The sequence below is a fragment of the Nicotiana tomentosiformis genome, chromosome 7 (assembly GCF_000390325.3).
Source record: "Nicotiana tomentosiformis chromosome 7, ASM39032v3, whole genome shotgun sequence".
NCBI lineage: Eukaryota > Viridiplantae > Streptophyta > Magnoliopsida > Solanales > Solanaceae > Nicotiana > Nicotiana tomentosiformis.
This window is the reverse complement of record NC_090818.1, coordinates 1,523,686-1,540,899: the sequence shown is the minus strand read 5'-3', so window position 1 is coordinate 1,540,899 and position 17,214 is coordinate 1,523,686. Positions and strand designations below refer to the sequence as shown.

The following is a 17,214-nucleotide window of genomic DNA, read 5'->3' as shown; positions in this document are numbered from 1 at the left end:
CCTTTCAATCCAAGCTACTACATATTTTGGCAAGTATCTTGGGTTCCCAATGTTACATAAGAGACCCACCAATAGTGACTTCTAGTTCATACTAGACAATATGCAATCCAAGCTAGCTAGCTGAAAAACAAATTACCTAAATATGACTGGTAGAATCATTCTGTCCAAAGACTCCATCAACAACATCCCAAGCCATGTGATGCAATACATCAAATTGCCCACCAAGACTACCAACCAAATTGATAAAATTCAAAGGAATTTTATCTGGGATACTACTGAAAATAAGAAAAAAATGTACTTGGTTAACTAGGACAAAGTCACTGGGCAGAAATCACATGGTAGGTTGGGTCTGCAGAAAGTTGATTACAAGAATAAAGCCTCACATGCTGGTCTAGCCTGGAAGATTTACCATAACAGTTTCAGTTTATGGGCTACAGTTCTTATCTCTAAGCACTGTAACTAGAATCATACCTCCAAGGAGCTCAAATCACCAATCTGGCAATCTATACTCAAAGGCTGGAATACATGCAACAAGGCTAGTAGATCGGTTATCCACAAAGGGAACATGGTGAGCTTCATCAATGATGCCTGGATCCCAAACCACCCAGCCATTAGGGACATGATTGAGGGCCCACTCACCCTAAATGACATGGCTACCAAAGTGGACATTATCTATAGTTCAGGGAACTGGGATACCTCACCCATCTCTATAAACATTCTCCAAAATATCACTAACTTAATCAAATTAACCTTCATCCCTACTAACTCTGCCAAGGAAGGCATGCTAATTTGGGGGCTGACTCCAAACAGGTCTTTTACTACCAAACCACCCTACACCTTTCCTAGCAACAACAATAAGACTCTGATGAATGAGGAAGAAGGTAACTTGGATTTGGATATTAAAAGTCCCCAACAAGATAAAAAAAAAAACTTCATCTGGCTGCTTGCGCAGGACAGGCTCCCACTGGAGCTTTCCTGCACAAAATTGGAGTTAATTGTAACCCTGAATGCTGTTTTGCTCAACCATACCTGAAACCAGTGACCACATCTTTTTCGAATGCCTCAATGCAACCCAATTCTGGCATGAACTAATATCCAAAGGAACTATTGAAAGCTAGCAGTTGAATCCTATATTCTCAACACAACTTTGGCCAACCACTTGGAGTAAGCTAAAAAAGTTGTCCTTTAACAATGTTATCCCTTGGGAAAACATCCTTCCCTTCTGCTTCTGGCATATCTGGCTAGCTAGAAATCATAATTTCTTCAATAATAAGAAAGATAACATCTCGGCTAACAACACCATTGCCAAGTCAACTGAGTACTATACTTTGGCACAAAAAGGTGTGACCAGGAAGCCATTCCATACTAGAGTTAAATGGGAGCCCTCATTGGGGGGGGGGGGGAGGGGGAGGGTACTATAAACTCAACACGGATGGGGCAGCCAAGGGCAACCCAGGCATTGGAAAAATTGGTGGAGTATTTCAGAATCATAATGGGGACTGGATTATGGGGTATATGGAGAACATACCACGCACCACTAACACTATGGCAGAATTAAAAGCTTTGGTAAAAGGCCTCTAAATCGCTAAACAAAATGGATGGGTTCCGCTAGAAATAGCTACAAATTCGGCTGAGGTAATAAAAATGCTACTCACCGGCAATATAACTTATGATCCTATGATTTGTGAATAGAGATTATTGATCCAAAGGATAGACAGGGTGGTGGTGAGACACAGTTACAGAGAACGGAATATAGTGGCTGATGCACTGGCAAAGGAAGCAGCAAATTTAATATTTTTGGGAAGAACTATCACGCTAGCAGTTCCTACGATATTTGCAAATAATGTATTTTGTGTAGACATCCTAGGAGCGGAAGTAGTTAGAAAACTTTTGGCATGTAATATGGATACACTCAACAAAACATGTCTGTTTAGGGAATTGCAGTACCCCATCTAACCAGTACTGTGCAATGTAGTTTCTATATATATATATATAATTTTCCGTTGACCAAAAAAAAAAAAAGGTAATTATTACGCTTTACTTTTTGCTTCTTGACTTGTTCCTCATCCTATTACCTTTAGAAAGGTTTTCTATTTACATCTCGATTCAATTACTGTGCCGTAAAATATGAAATATTTATCTGTACCGATATTTACAATTAAGCCAATAAATATAAGAAATAGATCGTTCATGTACATATTTATTACAGTATTAATTATCATTTTAATCGTTAACCTGTAAGGTTGATTACTTGATTTTGGTGTAAACATCAAATTTGGTTAAATATTTACATGTATATTTTTAGTGCACCTGATTTCAAACACAAATAACTAACCCGTTATAGCTAGCTATTAGCTACCCTTATTTTTCTGTCTTCCATAAATACTTTGTGTTCTTCTTCATCAGTTAAGAGAACTATCCCAAAAGCGTATCAATGTTGTTGCTTATGTTTGTTTTAAAAGTTTTGAGGATCACATGGCAAAAAACCAAGTGTTTAAACATTGGGATTTAGCTATCCTAAATAATTATAAACTTGTCGGATTAACTCCCAGCTAATATGTGTTAAGCTTATGTGGTCATGTTCAACACCAACCTAGCACCGTCTCCTGCATATAACCTAAAGAAATATTAGTAATTTTGTTGCTATTTTCAAATAATGGAAAATTTGTTAAGGAAATGTAGTCCATATAATGAAAACATGTTATGCCAGTCCATATAATTCATATTATTTAGTGTTAGATCCAATAGGTATATAGTGACGGAGTCGGGAATTGAACCAAGATGAGAAGGAACAACTTATTTAAATAATAGGATACGATAAATTTTAGATAAAACAATAGTGTTCACATTTTGAAGGGATAGATAAACCCCCTTAGCCTTAAAAGTCACACTACTAGAAATTCGTATTTTTTGACGAATATTTTGATCAAACGGCTATCTTTTTAAATGAAAAAAATTTCCCAATGGCATGATTAAATTTCAGTTAATTCCTAAAACTTCTTGGGATTGATTTGAATTATTAGAACTTTAAAAGTGTACTGTGAAGATATTGTAAAGATTAGGAGTGTACATGGACCGGGTTGATTCGATTTTTATTAAAATCAAACCAAAGTAACTATATCGATTTGGATTTGTTCGATTTTGTCGGATTTTTTGGATTTTCCGGGTTGTTTTGTCACATGAATAATATGCCAATCTTACTTTATTAAATTTTTTATAAGTAAATATATGTTTAATAAAAATTTAAAAAATTGACGAACATATGATCTATTAAAATATTCTTTTGAGAGAATTTTCTTAGTAGCACACGATCTATTTTTTTGTTGTTCGACAATAACTTTTCGTTGATGTACAATTTCAAGGTTAACCGGATTTAATAATTATATATAAAAATCAATATGATGCCTAAATAATGATATGTTCTATTTAATTTTCAATTATCGAAATATCACTTCAAATTCGAAAAAGATATAAGAATTTAATTGATCTTGACGTATGACTATGGAAGAACAAAGAGATTGACGCATTTCAATAACACTTGATAAGAAAGTGATCATACAACACATTATTTAAAGTTAATAAAAATAGAACACTTCATATTCTATTAAATATTACATCACATAAGAGAATCCCAAATATTTTTAGATATTTTTTTAAAGAAAATTCTATATAAAGTCTTAAAAGTATATATAAAAATTATATATTTATATGTCGGTTTGGTTCGTTTTTTTTACTCAATACCAAACCAAATCACATCAATTTTTTTAATCGATTTGGTTTGACTTTTCGGTTTGGTGCAGTTTTTCGGGTCGGTTTATACATTCCTAGTGAAGATAAAATCCTTAACATACATTCTTGACTTGTGCATGTTTCTGATTTACGGCAGGTAAAATTTTCAAACTGGATTAAAATGGGGAAAATTTTGCGAAGCAAGGTAAAATGTGAATGATACTGGTAACTATAGGGACCAAGATACGAACAATCATTGTAATTATTTTACTGAGGATATAAAGTGGGGGTTGAAATGACAGATGTTTATATCTAACTCACACAATAATTAACAATCAAGTGCACATATAATATGGAGTCATTTTCACCATTATGTTAATCCCCCCCCCTCCCCCCTTAAATTACCCCACCCTCCAGAGGAAAAAAAGAAGTTAAAATTGGAAGAAGAACATTAAAAAAAAAGTGATAAAGAATAAAGGTTTTGGTTACACCAACTTGTTTAATTAGGTGCCGTAACTGCGTAACATGTGGAATATATGGTTTCTAAAATCAAGAAAAGTACACACACACACACTTTTACCTTTCAAAGTAGTAGATTGTTTCTCTCTGGCCTCTTCGCTCAAAAATAATTGATAATAACGGATTGAAAAAAAATATTAAATTAAAGAGGAGCATTGAAGTAGCGGTAAAATTATCTTTATGTGACCTATAGGAAAATGCGAAGTCAGAATTTGAAGTTTATGAATTCTGAACTTATCATCGAACTCATAACACGTCGTAGTTACTCGTTTCACAATTAAATAGTTATACATATTTAATAACTTTTTTTCAAAACAAACCCGTAAGTAATACTCTACCTTCGTCGCTGCCTATATGTTATGAGTTCGAACCGTGAAAGGAATCACTAATACATGCATTATGATAAATTATCTATATCATATTTTTTAGGATGCGATCCTTCCTCGAACTCTGCGTGAAAATATAATACCTCGGCTATCCTTTTTAATAGTTTGAAAAACAATTAAAAATTTAAAAAGAAAAGAAAAGGAAGTAGTAAGAAGGAATAAATGCATGGGGTGGGGCTTGCACGTGAGCAATCGAGTTGGAGAAATTAAAGCAGGTGCAGCAATATATAGCATGCCTCCAAAAAGACAAGAGAGAGCTGCTGCTCTTCGGAGACAGAACCGCACGAGCACCACTTGGCTTGTCTCTATTTGTACTAACCACAGTCCACAGGAGGTTCCCCACGTGCGCTCGTGTGTAAATTACTGTACAACTATATTAATCTTCACTCCCTTTTTGTCCGAATAATTACACGTTCGAGTCGCAAAAACAGTCACAAATGCTTACATCCGAATAGATTATCTACATTATATCGTTTTGGTAGAAGCGAATTCAAAATTTAAAGTTAATTAATTTTTACAATGATCTCAAATTAATATACAATAGTTTATGAGTTCATAATATAATATTTATAAATATTTAATCGGAAAATGTCCAAATATGCCCTTGTACTATACGAAATTGAGCACATTTACCCTTCGTTAATACTTTAGCTCAAATATGTCCTTACCGTCACATAGTTGGTCCATATATGCTCTTAGAGTTACACAGTTGGCCCATATATGCCCTTTTCGAAACGGAATCAACCCAAACTAATTAGCTCTTTCGTTAATTGTATTAAAGTGTATTACAAACATTATTTCCTTTTTATTAGTACTTTTTTCTGTACCTTTCTCTTTTCTTTCTTCATTTTTCTTTTCTTCTCTTTTTTTTCCTTTTTTTTTTCTCCCTTATCCGATTTCCTCCATTACTGATGTCTTCTCCATTTTCGTCACCAATTAAACTTGACAAAACTCATAAATTCCAATTACTAAGAAAATTCTCCCATAAGAATATTTTTATAGATCATATGTTTGTCAATTTTTTAATTGTTACTGAACATATATTTAGTTCTAAAAATTTTAACAAAGTAAGATTGAAATAATATTTATGTAACAAAAAATCCGAAAAATCCAACAAAACCGAACAATCCAAACCGATATAATTGATTTGGTTTGGTTTTGATAAAAACCGAACCAACCCGTTCCATGTACACCCCTAATTTACATAGTTAATTAAAAAATAAAAAATGTCCAGCTGAAAAAAGATGAAAAAAGACTAACAACTAAAATTGATAACACTACAACTTAAATTCTGGCTTTTAATCATTAAATTATCTTTCCGAAAATAATTTAAATATTTTGGTCTTTTGAGTATTGTTAAAGGTTGAGATATTTTTATTATGCTAAAATTTAAACCATAATTTTTTGAACAATTTAATTTCGTTTATTTAGAGGACCGGTGAAATTGGAACTTGATTATCTTATGAGAGAATTTTCTTAGTTATTGGAATTCATAAGTTTTGTCAAGTGAAATTGGTGACGAAAATGGAGAAGACATCAGTAATGGAGGAAACGGATAAGGGAGAAAGAAAAAGGAAAAAAAAAGAGAAGAAAAGAAAAAAGAAGAAAGAAAAGAGAAAGGTAAAGAAAAAAGTACTAATAAAAATAAAATAGTGTTTGTAATACATTTTAATACTATTAACGAAAGAGTTAATTAGTTTGGGTGAATTCCGTTTCGAAAAGGGCATATATGGGCCAACTGTGTAACTCTAAGGGCATATATATGGATCAACTATGTGACGGTAAGGGCATATTTGAGCTAAAGTATTAACGAATGGCAAATGTGCTCAATTTCGTATAGTATAAGAGCATATTTGAACCTTTGCCCATATTTAATTAATTTCTTAGTATATATATACAAGATATGAACATAAGTTATTGGCTTATGGTGATATGAACCCGGTTTTCATGCTCTAGATGTGGCCCTGTGCTTAGGGTGCGGCCGATGCATTATACATCGACTGCCTTTTTTCTTTTTTTCTGCTTTATTTCGCAGAAACAAATTACTACACAGCTAACGCAGCTTTCACAATGCAAATTCCCACAAAGAGAGAAAAAAAAAAAGAAGGGTGGTTTTCCTAACGAAGCTCTTTGTCATTGCCAAAAGGCTGCTCTACTAAAATAGTTAAACAAAGTTCAGTACGTCATTTTTTACAAAGTATGATAAAGATTGCTCGACTATTACATTGTTAAAAATTGGTGCGAGTGCACCCACTTTATTACTTGGTTCAAATTATATTTACACAAATAGAGAGACAGAGAAAGTTAAAAAAATTCTAACATACATATTTTTGCGTCGTCTACATCTATTGTAAACAACGAATAAGCTGCAGTGGTACAATGCGTTAAATAAGGTAAAGCACTCGCTTTAGAAATTAGGTTTTTGTAATTACAAATGTTCTAGTTAATACACAGGAACAAATGCTACACTTATGCTATATTTGAAACAAAAGGCCGATTGAAAAAGGTGCAAGTGTAGTACTAGAGAGTAGTTGTCATTATGGTGTTCGACAATTCAAAAGAGAAATAAAAAAGAACACATTTCACTATATGTTTGAAAGAGAATCCGAAAGAAATTGCTATAAAAAAATGAGTTTAAGTTTTTTATATACTCATAGTGTAAAAAATATATAGAATAAGACATGTTTAAGATAAGTATAAGTCATTTTTGGAATAGAGATGTTGAAAAGCTAGTAGTATCTCAAAAGGAAATGTTCATTATTTGTTTGAATTTTTTTTTTTTGAAATATTACTTTTACACTTACTTATTATTTAGTAAATTATTTAATCTTATATTTAATGGAGTCAAACTAATCGTTAATTAACTAGATATTGGGACAACACCTATATATACTTAGTACTTTGCTGAATTAAGGGTTCCGACTCTCCTTTTTATTTTTCTTCCTTGAAAGCTGAATTTCTTTCTTGAATGTTTTACTAGTTCTGTTCTCAATTTATAATCGGACAAACTTATTGAATCCTGAGAAATACACCTAATTTTATTCTTCACTATGTGGCTGAAATATCCTCAAGGACAACGTCCTTGACACGCCTCAAGCTTTGCTAAATATTCCTATTCTCTATAATTAATTTTTCCAAACAGAGATTAATTAGTAAAGATAGTAATCAATATGCTATATAATTTAAACTACACTATAACGTAAAAAGGAATTAAAACTAGTAATACATATATCTTTAAATCCAAGAAATGTTGCTTTATCAAGGAGACACGAAAGGATAGCTTATCCCAAGTGTAATTCCCGCTTCATGGACTCCTCTTGGGTAGAAATATTCCAAATTCTTTCAGCCCATTTTGGCGTAAGTTATGTGAAAGATTGGTTACATCGAAGGAGGAGGTAGAAATGACACTAGGTAGCCATTCTAAAGGATTATTATTAAGGAATTAGTCAGCACATCCTGAATTTTAATTTTTGAGTTTTAAATTTTTCTGGACAAAAATATCTTGAATTTAAGATTTTTAGTTTAATATTTCGGGATAAAATAAGTACTGACTAATTTCTAAATAGCGTCCACTAAAATGGTTATATGTGCACTTGCCCTGAAGGAGACACAAGTGGGCCACGAGATCCATTAATTTGGAACCTAGTCCAGGGCCCACCTAAAGCCCATCTCCCATACGACAGGGTAAAATTCAAAAATAGCCAGATTTACATGGGTAATTGAAAAATAGCCACAGTTTCAAAAGTAATCGAAATTTAGTCACTTTTCATGTAAAGATAAATCTGGAAAAAAAAATACTGTTCTAAATCCGGAAAATATTCCAACATAATATACTGGAGTCCGAATTTTTTACATGTGAACTTTCAGCATAATATACTGGTCCAGTATAATATGGTGGAGTTCCAGCATAATATGCTGAAAGTTCATACTCAGGTGCACTAATCTCCAGTATATTATGTTGGAACTTTTCATGTTACAGCAAAATAGTGATTATTTTTGAATGACTTTACAAATGTTGACTATTTTTTAATTACCGGTACGAAAACTTGCTATTTTTACTCGGTCAAAAGAATACATTCGAATTCTATAAACCACTTTGCCGCGTAGTCTGCAACTCTTCCCACCCAAAGGCCAAAAACCTCAGCTTTACCCTTCGTTTGTTTATTCCCCTCCCCCCAAAAATCTTTCAGTTTCTAGCAAAAAAGAGAAGGAAGAGGAATAACTTTAAATCATACTTATACCCAAGAGCTGTTGTGGACCGATCGATCAGCCATGAGTTTCCTTTCCGGCAAGAGAAAAACTCCCGCAGGTTCGTAGTTCTCTTAATTATTAATCAAATTTGATATCTTTTCGGTAATTTCAATTTATTTATCGCGTGAATTTTATTTGCTACTGTCTAACTTTGATGATGTACTGTGAATTGTGATTACCTGTGTTAACTAACTCGAGATCACCTCAAAATTTATAAATATGGTTAGGATTGATATATACACTTGTAATTGCACATTCTGTTTCTTTTGGCTTATTAGGTTTAGTTAAAAAGGAAATGAGGAACAATTACTGAATAAAACATTCAGCTAATGGTTCAGTATCAGGATAATGAAATAAGATACATTATTTGGCATTTGCTAATTGATGAGGTTGAAAAAATTAAGGCTCCTTTAATATAAGTATAGAATTATCCCACTAAATCATCTCTTTTTAGCATAAAGTTTGAATTTTTCACCAGTTTAAGACTGTAAGTACTGAATGACTCGTTACATGGACGTGTCGTTGGTGTTCCTGCTTGTATAATAGTGAAAGCTTCACACCTTCAACATGCCTAAATAGCAATTGTAATCCTACATTGTGTGTCAGGCATTTGCATATTGATAAATCATTATCTTGTTGTTTTTCTGGGTTGTGAACAAATCTTATTAGTTCAGTTAACTTGGAAAAGTTTTTAATAATTATTGTTGTTGTTGTTGTTGTTGTAACTTGTTGTTCATGCTGCCTTTTTCTTCCAAGCATTAATTTTTGCTAAGATAACTTTGTCCCTCTAATACAACTTGGCTTTATAGTTCTATCGTTTACAGCATCTCTTTTGGATTTTACTTCCTAATGCTTCTAATTGTAGCTTTGCTACGTGGCACGATAGGTGATATTTTAACCCTCTCCTTCTGTAGATTTTCATGTTCTGTCTTTAATTCAGAGCTCCTGCGTGAGAACAAGCGAATGCTTGATAAATCCATCAGAAACATAGAGAGGGAGAGACAGGGGTTACAGACACAAGAGAAGAAACTTATTGCAGAAATAAAGAAAAGTGCAAAGCAAGGGCAGATGGTAGGTCTTAATAGTAACATCCATTATCTATCTTTTCTCCTTTTTTATTTCAATAAATTGTATGCATGCAGATGCATCTATTTGTTGAAGATGCATATTATTCTATTGATGATTGATTCTAGCTCACAGCTTCATTTTTATTATTGTAGCTTCTTGAAGTAGCTGTAGTATGTTAACTGTTCATTTAATATTAAGAGATGCCACCAAGACATGGTTATTAGACAATACAAAGAAAATTACAAGAAATAGTGTGGTCTTTGGGGTTTGGTTCGAGCTTTGAGTCAAACTGTGGACAAAAGATCTAGAAAACATACTTCTACTAGAGTTTAAGTTTATAAACTCAAACAGATAAATGTATTAATACACAGTCACTGCATCTACTGTGAGCTGCTGAAAAAGTGGCAACTATTTTATCACTTCTGCTTCTTGAGATCAAGTAATGAATAATGCTGAAGATAGTACAAGTATGCAACAAGGAATAATTGGACTTAATCCTGTGTGATTTGAAGTTCTTTTAATGCTAGGGTGCTGTAAAAGTGATGGCGAAAGATCTTATAAGGAGAGGCATCAGATTGAAAAATTTTACAAGCTTAAATCCCAACTTCAAGGTGTCTCCCTCAGAATTCAGGTACTTATGAAATTTGTACTTCTTATTGGTTAGTTCTTCAAAAATTTTGCTGTTCATGAGAATAAGCACCTTGTTATATGTGGATTGTTTGTACCAAAAGCTTACTACTTTATAAAACTGTATTCCTTGATTTCATTCCTGAACAGTCCCTTCAGTAACTTCTGCAATTTTGACAACTAGTTTTTGACTCTACTTCAGGGAAATTGTGTAAAGTCTCCCCACCAGTTCAATTTTATGGAAATTCTGTTGAAGGAGTACTTAGTACTACTATTAAATATTTGGACATTTTAATGCTATTTTGCTGGAAGTTCATGAACTTGTCTGTTTGCATGCCCAAGTACCAAGTACTGGTTGCCGCTCTAAACTAAAATCATTTACACATTCTATAACAAAATTTCAACAAGATGGTTCTCCCCCCCCCCCCCCAAACCAAAAGGCATGCATTGTCTACTGCGGGGAAGGGAGGGGGGGGGGGGGGGTGTTGATTTTTCCCCATACTAAATAATGAGTTTCTTCAATGCTCTAGATTCTTGTATCCTTCAAATGGAGTGGCAAAGCTATTTCTATGTGATGATTGGTTAATATTTCTTGATGGACTCTTTTACAATTGCAAATATTGTTGTCTTGAAAATATGTCCTTGTTAAGAAAGTAACCCTTTGTCTTTATCATGAATACCAGACTCTGAAATCCACACAAGCCATGGGGGAAGCAATGAAAGGTGTTACAAAGGCAATGGGACAGATGAACTTACCAGCACTGCAGAGGATAATGCAAGAATTTCAGAGGCAAAATGAGAAGATGGAAATGGTGAGCGAGGTAATGGGAGATGCAATTGATGATGCTTTGGAAGGAGATGAGGAAGAAGAAACAGAAGAGTTGGTGAATTATGGATCGCTCGTCTTTTCTGATGCTAATTTGTTCGTTGTCCTCGAATTGATACATTCTAAATGCTCCTTCTTCCACTGTGGCTGCTCCAGCAGCAAAGAACAAGGTTGCGCAAGCTGAGGCAACTGGAAATGATGACAGTGGGATAGACAGTGACCTTCAGGCAAGGTTAGACAATTTGAGAAGGATGCAAGTTGTTAACTTGTATAATGATCTGGAAACTCTTTTATTGGCCTTGTAACTTTTCGAAATTTAGAGCTAGGAATTTTTTAGTCAGCCGCCTAGCTAGATGACAACTTACTCCATTTACAAGCCATTGGGAAGGAATGCTGGCTTTGCTAACTTCGAAAATAACAATTTATTAGGAAGTCCCTAAGGCATGACATTGGACGGCATTCTATTACCTTGACATATTACGAAACTCATGTAGTTGCTTCCCATATTGGGGGAAAATATTATTCGCTCCGTTTCAAATTTAGATGACACACTTTTCTTATTAGTCCGTTCTAAAAAAAAATGATCATTTCTATATTTAAAAAAAAATTAACTTTAAACTTTTCATTCTACTTAGTTACTTTTAATAAGAAGTTTTTATAGTCATACAAGTATAATATCCCACTAAGCTTTTGCCCCTTAAGCTTTTACATCACATGTTTCAAAAATCTTCTCTTTTTTTTAAATTTTGTGTCAATCAAACTACATCATCTAAAATAAAACGGAGGGAGTAACTAATAATAAGAATGATGGCACCGGAAATGATATTAATTAATTCCATAATAGTATAGACCTGGCCTGAAAAAGGAACTGCCTTTAATTAAACTAGCAATCCTTCTGGAGAATTATCCTCTTGCATTGTGAAAATATTCCGGCGAAGCACCGGCGGCTCCACCGGCGAACGACAAAGGGGGCAATCCAAGTGAGAATAAAGCCACATATCAATACACGAAACATGAAAAGAGTGCATACATCTCGGTAGCTCTCTCACTTCTTCTCCTTCTTCAAATGCTGACAAACAAACCGCACATTCTTGATCATTATTAATATTATTATCTCCTCCTTTTTTGTACCTAAAGCTTGACAATAAGCTCAGATCAGAAATTCGGCTGGAATTAGTTTGTTCAAGTGACGACTGATTATTATTATTATCAGCAGCTCCTCCCATATTATTCCGGCGGTTGTTTTCATGACTGCGCCACCGCATGAGGAGGAGGTTGTAGATGCCGAGCAAAACGGCGGTGGTTCCGACTATGGCGAGGCCGTAATATAATATGTGCAAGTTTGGTTTTTGTGGAGAATTATTTGGTGAAGATATTGGAGCTTCTGGCATCGCCTTTTTGTTTGCTAAAACATACATTCAAAAGGGGTTACGTTGGTTTAATTAAAGTAAAGACGACTTTGTTTTGTATTACCTAATTAATTATTTTTCGTAATTACCTATGTTACTACTGCATTATTTATTATTATTGTAGTGAAAGGAATTCTATTAATGTTTTATCCATCTTGATAATTTTATATTATGAGAACGTAAGTTCACATATTATAAATTGGAATACGACGTGGTATATATATATATATATATGTAAAATATTGCACGAGTATAGTTGGTAAAAGACGAACTTTATTCTGAATAAAGTAAGAAAAAGAAAAGATGAAATACAGTCAAACCTCTCTATAACTGTTTTGCTTGTTTCAAAATTTTTTGGCTGCTTGCTATAGTAAGTGTTGTCATATAGGACATACATTATAACATAATATAATATTCGGTTCCGAGAAAAACTCAATTTTTATAGTAAATATCTATTATATAGGGATGTTATAGAGAGGTCATGTAAAATAAAACACAACTATATATAGAGGCCACTGAGGCCAGCGGCACTAGATTGTCTTTTTTTCTATTTTCTTTCCAAGTTTAATTTTTATTTACTGATGACAATAGAGTTTTACAAAATTAAATCTGTAGCCGATTACATGAAAGTGTCTACTGTGTTGACGCGAAAAAAGATTGTAGGTAAAAACTTTCAATGTTTTATATCTCACTTATAAATTTGGTACCTTATTAGTTTCGTTACAAAATAATTACCCCTAATCAAATTACGAAACATGAAAATTTACTACTCCTAATTATTCTGAGAAAGAATGCTATGCCAAGCATATCAAGATCCTAAAAGAAATAGAAAAAGAATCCTCTTAGCTGTCCGTTTCATAAATAAAGAATGATTACAGTGGGGAAATAATAGTAGTAACTAATTACACATGAACTAAAGCTATAAATTTTGAAAAAATGACATTGTATAGTCGCTGTAAAAATAATAGTCGAAAAAATATATAAAATTTGTATATTTTTGTATGTATATACATTCTGAATGTTATATACAAATTTTATACACTTTTCGACTACCAGATATAAATAGTTTATGGCGCATGCTTAAAGAGATAATATACCCCTACAATTTTAGACACAGAATTTAATAGTAATATTAGGTATTTAAAACCTTTCCATATTTTACATGTCTCTATTTTGTGTTTACCTTTTTTTTACTAAAATTTATTACCCCTAAACAAATTAACAAAGTTGAAATTTTACTATTCTCCTAATAGTTAGGGAAAAGCATTAGCAAAACAAGTTAATTAAAGAAATAGTTTCCCAGTTAGTATTGAATTGTACTAAACCGCGAACAGACTTTCTCTATAAATTTTCTTCGTTTATACCTAAATTACACCGTCGAGTTTTCAGACTTTCTCTTCCCTCTCAACTCAATTCGATGGCTTTCTCTTCTTTTTCTTCTTTTTATATAATTTTCGAAATATTAACTCGAACTAATTTCTTAAAAACATTAGACACATGCAAAACAGTAAATAAAGAGTGGCATAATTTAGTTTACGAATCAAATTTGTTTTGTGAAAAAAGCAAAACTATTTCAGGTTTTTTTGTTTAATCTTTATCAAAAACCAAGTACGTTACCGAGTTCGTATCATTAAATGGATGTTCAGTTAAAACTCCATTATATCTTCCACATATTGATGTTAGGCCAAAATGCTATACTTTTAGCACATTACTCGCCTTATATTTTGTTGGTTTAGTGATTTATTGTGCGACATTTGAACTAAATTGTGTTGTTTTATGTGTAGGAGCATCGGAAGACAAAGACGAGTGAAGGTTACACAAAAAAAGGACAAAAATGCAAGAAAAGAGCCAAAAGCATCAAGTACCCAAACCGTGCTACAGACCAGGCTTCGCGAGATCTATAGCCAGGTTGACCGTGTTATAGACCAGGTTTCGCGAGGTCTATAGCCAGGTCGACCGCGCTATAGACCAAGCTTCGCGAGACCTATAACCAGGTTGACCGCGCTATAAACCAGGCTTCGCAAGGTCTGTAGTCTGGTCGACCGCGCTATAGACCAGGCTTCGCGAGGTCTATAGCCAAGTCGACCGCACTACAGACCAGGCTTCGCGAGATCTATAGCACGGTAATTAAAAGTCGCGGATTAAAAGACCCAGACCCGAATTTGGACTCTAGGACTTGAACCCTAGCCTATAAATACTCCTTAAACAAGGAGAACCGTTTTTTAGGGTCAGACTCCACCAAGGAGGACGTTTTTGGAGATGGATTCAGCCTAAGGATGCAAGAACACGCTAGGAGCAAGAAGGCGAATTCTTCTATGAGTTTTTCACTTCCTTCTTTCGATTTTCATTATTGGTTATGAATTCTAGTATTGTAGTTTTGCATACTATTATGAATAGCTAATTTGTTATCTAGAGTTTTGATAGAACCTTTTGTAGGATAAATTCTTGTTATGTTTTTATATAATTGAGCCGTTGGATTCCTCAACTTATTCAACTACGTATTTATTGTTGTTGATTGAATGACCATCAATTAACTGTGCATATTTAGTGTGTATATTGCTCGAGAGAGAGTACGCATTTAGGTAGTTGTTGAACAACATCACTCCTAACGTATGTGAGAGATCAATACGGAGGGTTTAAATGTGGGATTAGAGATAACGAAACCTTGGTGCGATCGTAGTGAGCAGTGAATTAGTGTCAGCTAGCGTAGTTCGAGAGAATACGTCTAGTAAATTGTGGTAGTTGCTCGAGAGAGAGCTACGACACTCAAAGTACTCACGATCGGTAGAGAATACTTAGGCGAAATTATAGAAGGCGTAGCGGGAACGATTCCGACAATCGGGAAAATCATAACTCTAGACCTCCTTAGGCATGTCTCCAATTTCATCCTTGTTAGTTGATAATTTTATTGCTTTATAACATTTGCTAGTTAATTAGTAGAAATAAAAATCAAATCTTTATAACTAGGAAATTGTTTGGACTTGTGTTTCTTAGCAATATTGAACAACTGTAGCTAAGCCTTAGTTCTATGTGGGATTCTACTCCGGACTTGTAAATCGGATTATATTTTCAACGACCGCTTAGTCCTTTTTATAAGGAATAGTTGGGCATGATCAAATATATAAACCCCGAAAATATTTTCAAGAACGACTTTGATATGAAGATTGAGGCATCTTCAAAGCAAGGGATTGTGTTGTGTTAGAAGAACAAGGAAACAGTACAGATACCACATATGTAAACCTAGTACTAAACAATGGATTAAACTCCCTAATCCTAGGATACGATATTCTACAGTCAAAGTTGCTCTGATTGTACTTAAATCAAATCCTTTGCAGTTCAAGATCATAAGGTTGTCGTCGCCTCGGACTCTTTATAATCATCATTATTGAAAATTAGGGTTGAATTATTATCGTTGTGAAATTTTTGATTCAGAAGCTTGGGTTTGGAGGGAAGCAAAAAATTTATGACTACCTCCGGAAGTGTATTTTGACATGTTTGCTCCAGCAGTTAATGCAAGTGGTTTGGTTTATTTTAAGTTAAGAAAAGATGATCAAGTGATGTCTTTAAACTACAATGGAGAAGAAGCTTTTCCAAGATTTTCTCTTCCAAAATATGCAATGGAGTATAAAGATTATGGATATAACCAACTTGTGGAGTATATAGGGAAGTTGGGGTTTACTTGTTTGTCACCAAAAGGGATGGAGCTTTGGGTTTTTGAGAATTGAAACCAAAGTTGGGAGTTGAAAAAGGAAGTTGATATTGAAACTTTAAAGAAAGTGACAAAATATCCAAGTCCAATTGGTTTTTATAATGCAGATATTGCTTTGATGAAGGATTATTATAAGGTTATTTTCTACAAGTTGCAAGATAAGTAAAATTGGATAAATGTCATACAATTGATGAAATTTTCCCTTTCCGATCAGATTTGGAGCCACTTGACCCGAGGTTGCAAGACGCTACCAACACTGTTTCAGCTACAAAATATCTCGATCCCTTTTCCATTTCTTTGCTACTTATTGTTTTCGTTTTTCTTTTTGGTACTTATGTTTTCGTATACTTGAGACAGTTGTTTTAATTATTTTTTTATCTGCTCAAATGTACTTTTCGATAAAGTAGAAAATTCGAATGTCTAATGTTTTTGCTGTAAATTTTATATTCGTCTGCTATTGCCTTCTTAGTTCCCTTTGCTCCTACATTTACCCTCTTTTTCTTAGAGCTTGTGCATTCTGTAAGAGATTACTGAAAGAGGCAGTAGTTATTTTTCATTATATCAACCAGGTTTGTAAGGCTGGAACTTTGTCTAATTTTGCTGGAATATTATTTAACCACAATCAAATACCCTACTTTTTAAAGTAATGAAATATGATCTACTCGTGCAACCAAACATACATCAGAAATA

The 17,214-nt window shown here is 33.7% G+C and overlaps 1 protein-coding gene and 1 pseudogene across 1 annotated transcript; one reads left to right on the top strand and one right to left on the bottom strand.

The window, feature by feature from the left end:
* The first annotated feature begins 8,763 nt into the window (after window positions 1-8,763).
* LOC104085646 (vacuolar protein sorting-associated protein 2 homolog 1-like) lies at window positions 8,764-11,966 on the top strand (annotated as a pseudogene).
* A 318-nt stretch (window positions 11,967-12,284) lies between these two features.
* Window positions 12,285-12,797, bottom strand: LOC138895075 (E3 ubiquitin-protein ligase ATL59-like). The gene has a single exon (XM_070179806.1). The coding sequence runs from the start codon at window positions 12,795-12,797 to the stop codon at window positions 12,285-12,287; it is 513 nt and encodes a 170-aa protein (XP_070035907.1).
* Window positions 12,798-17,214: the final 4,417 nt, after the last annotated feature.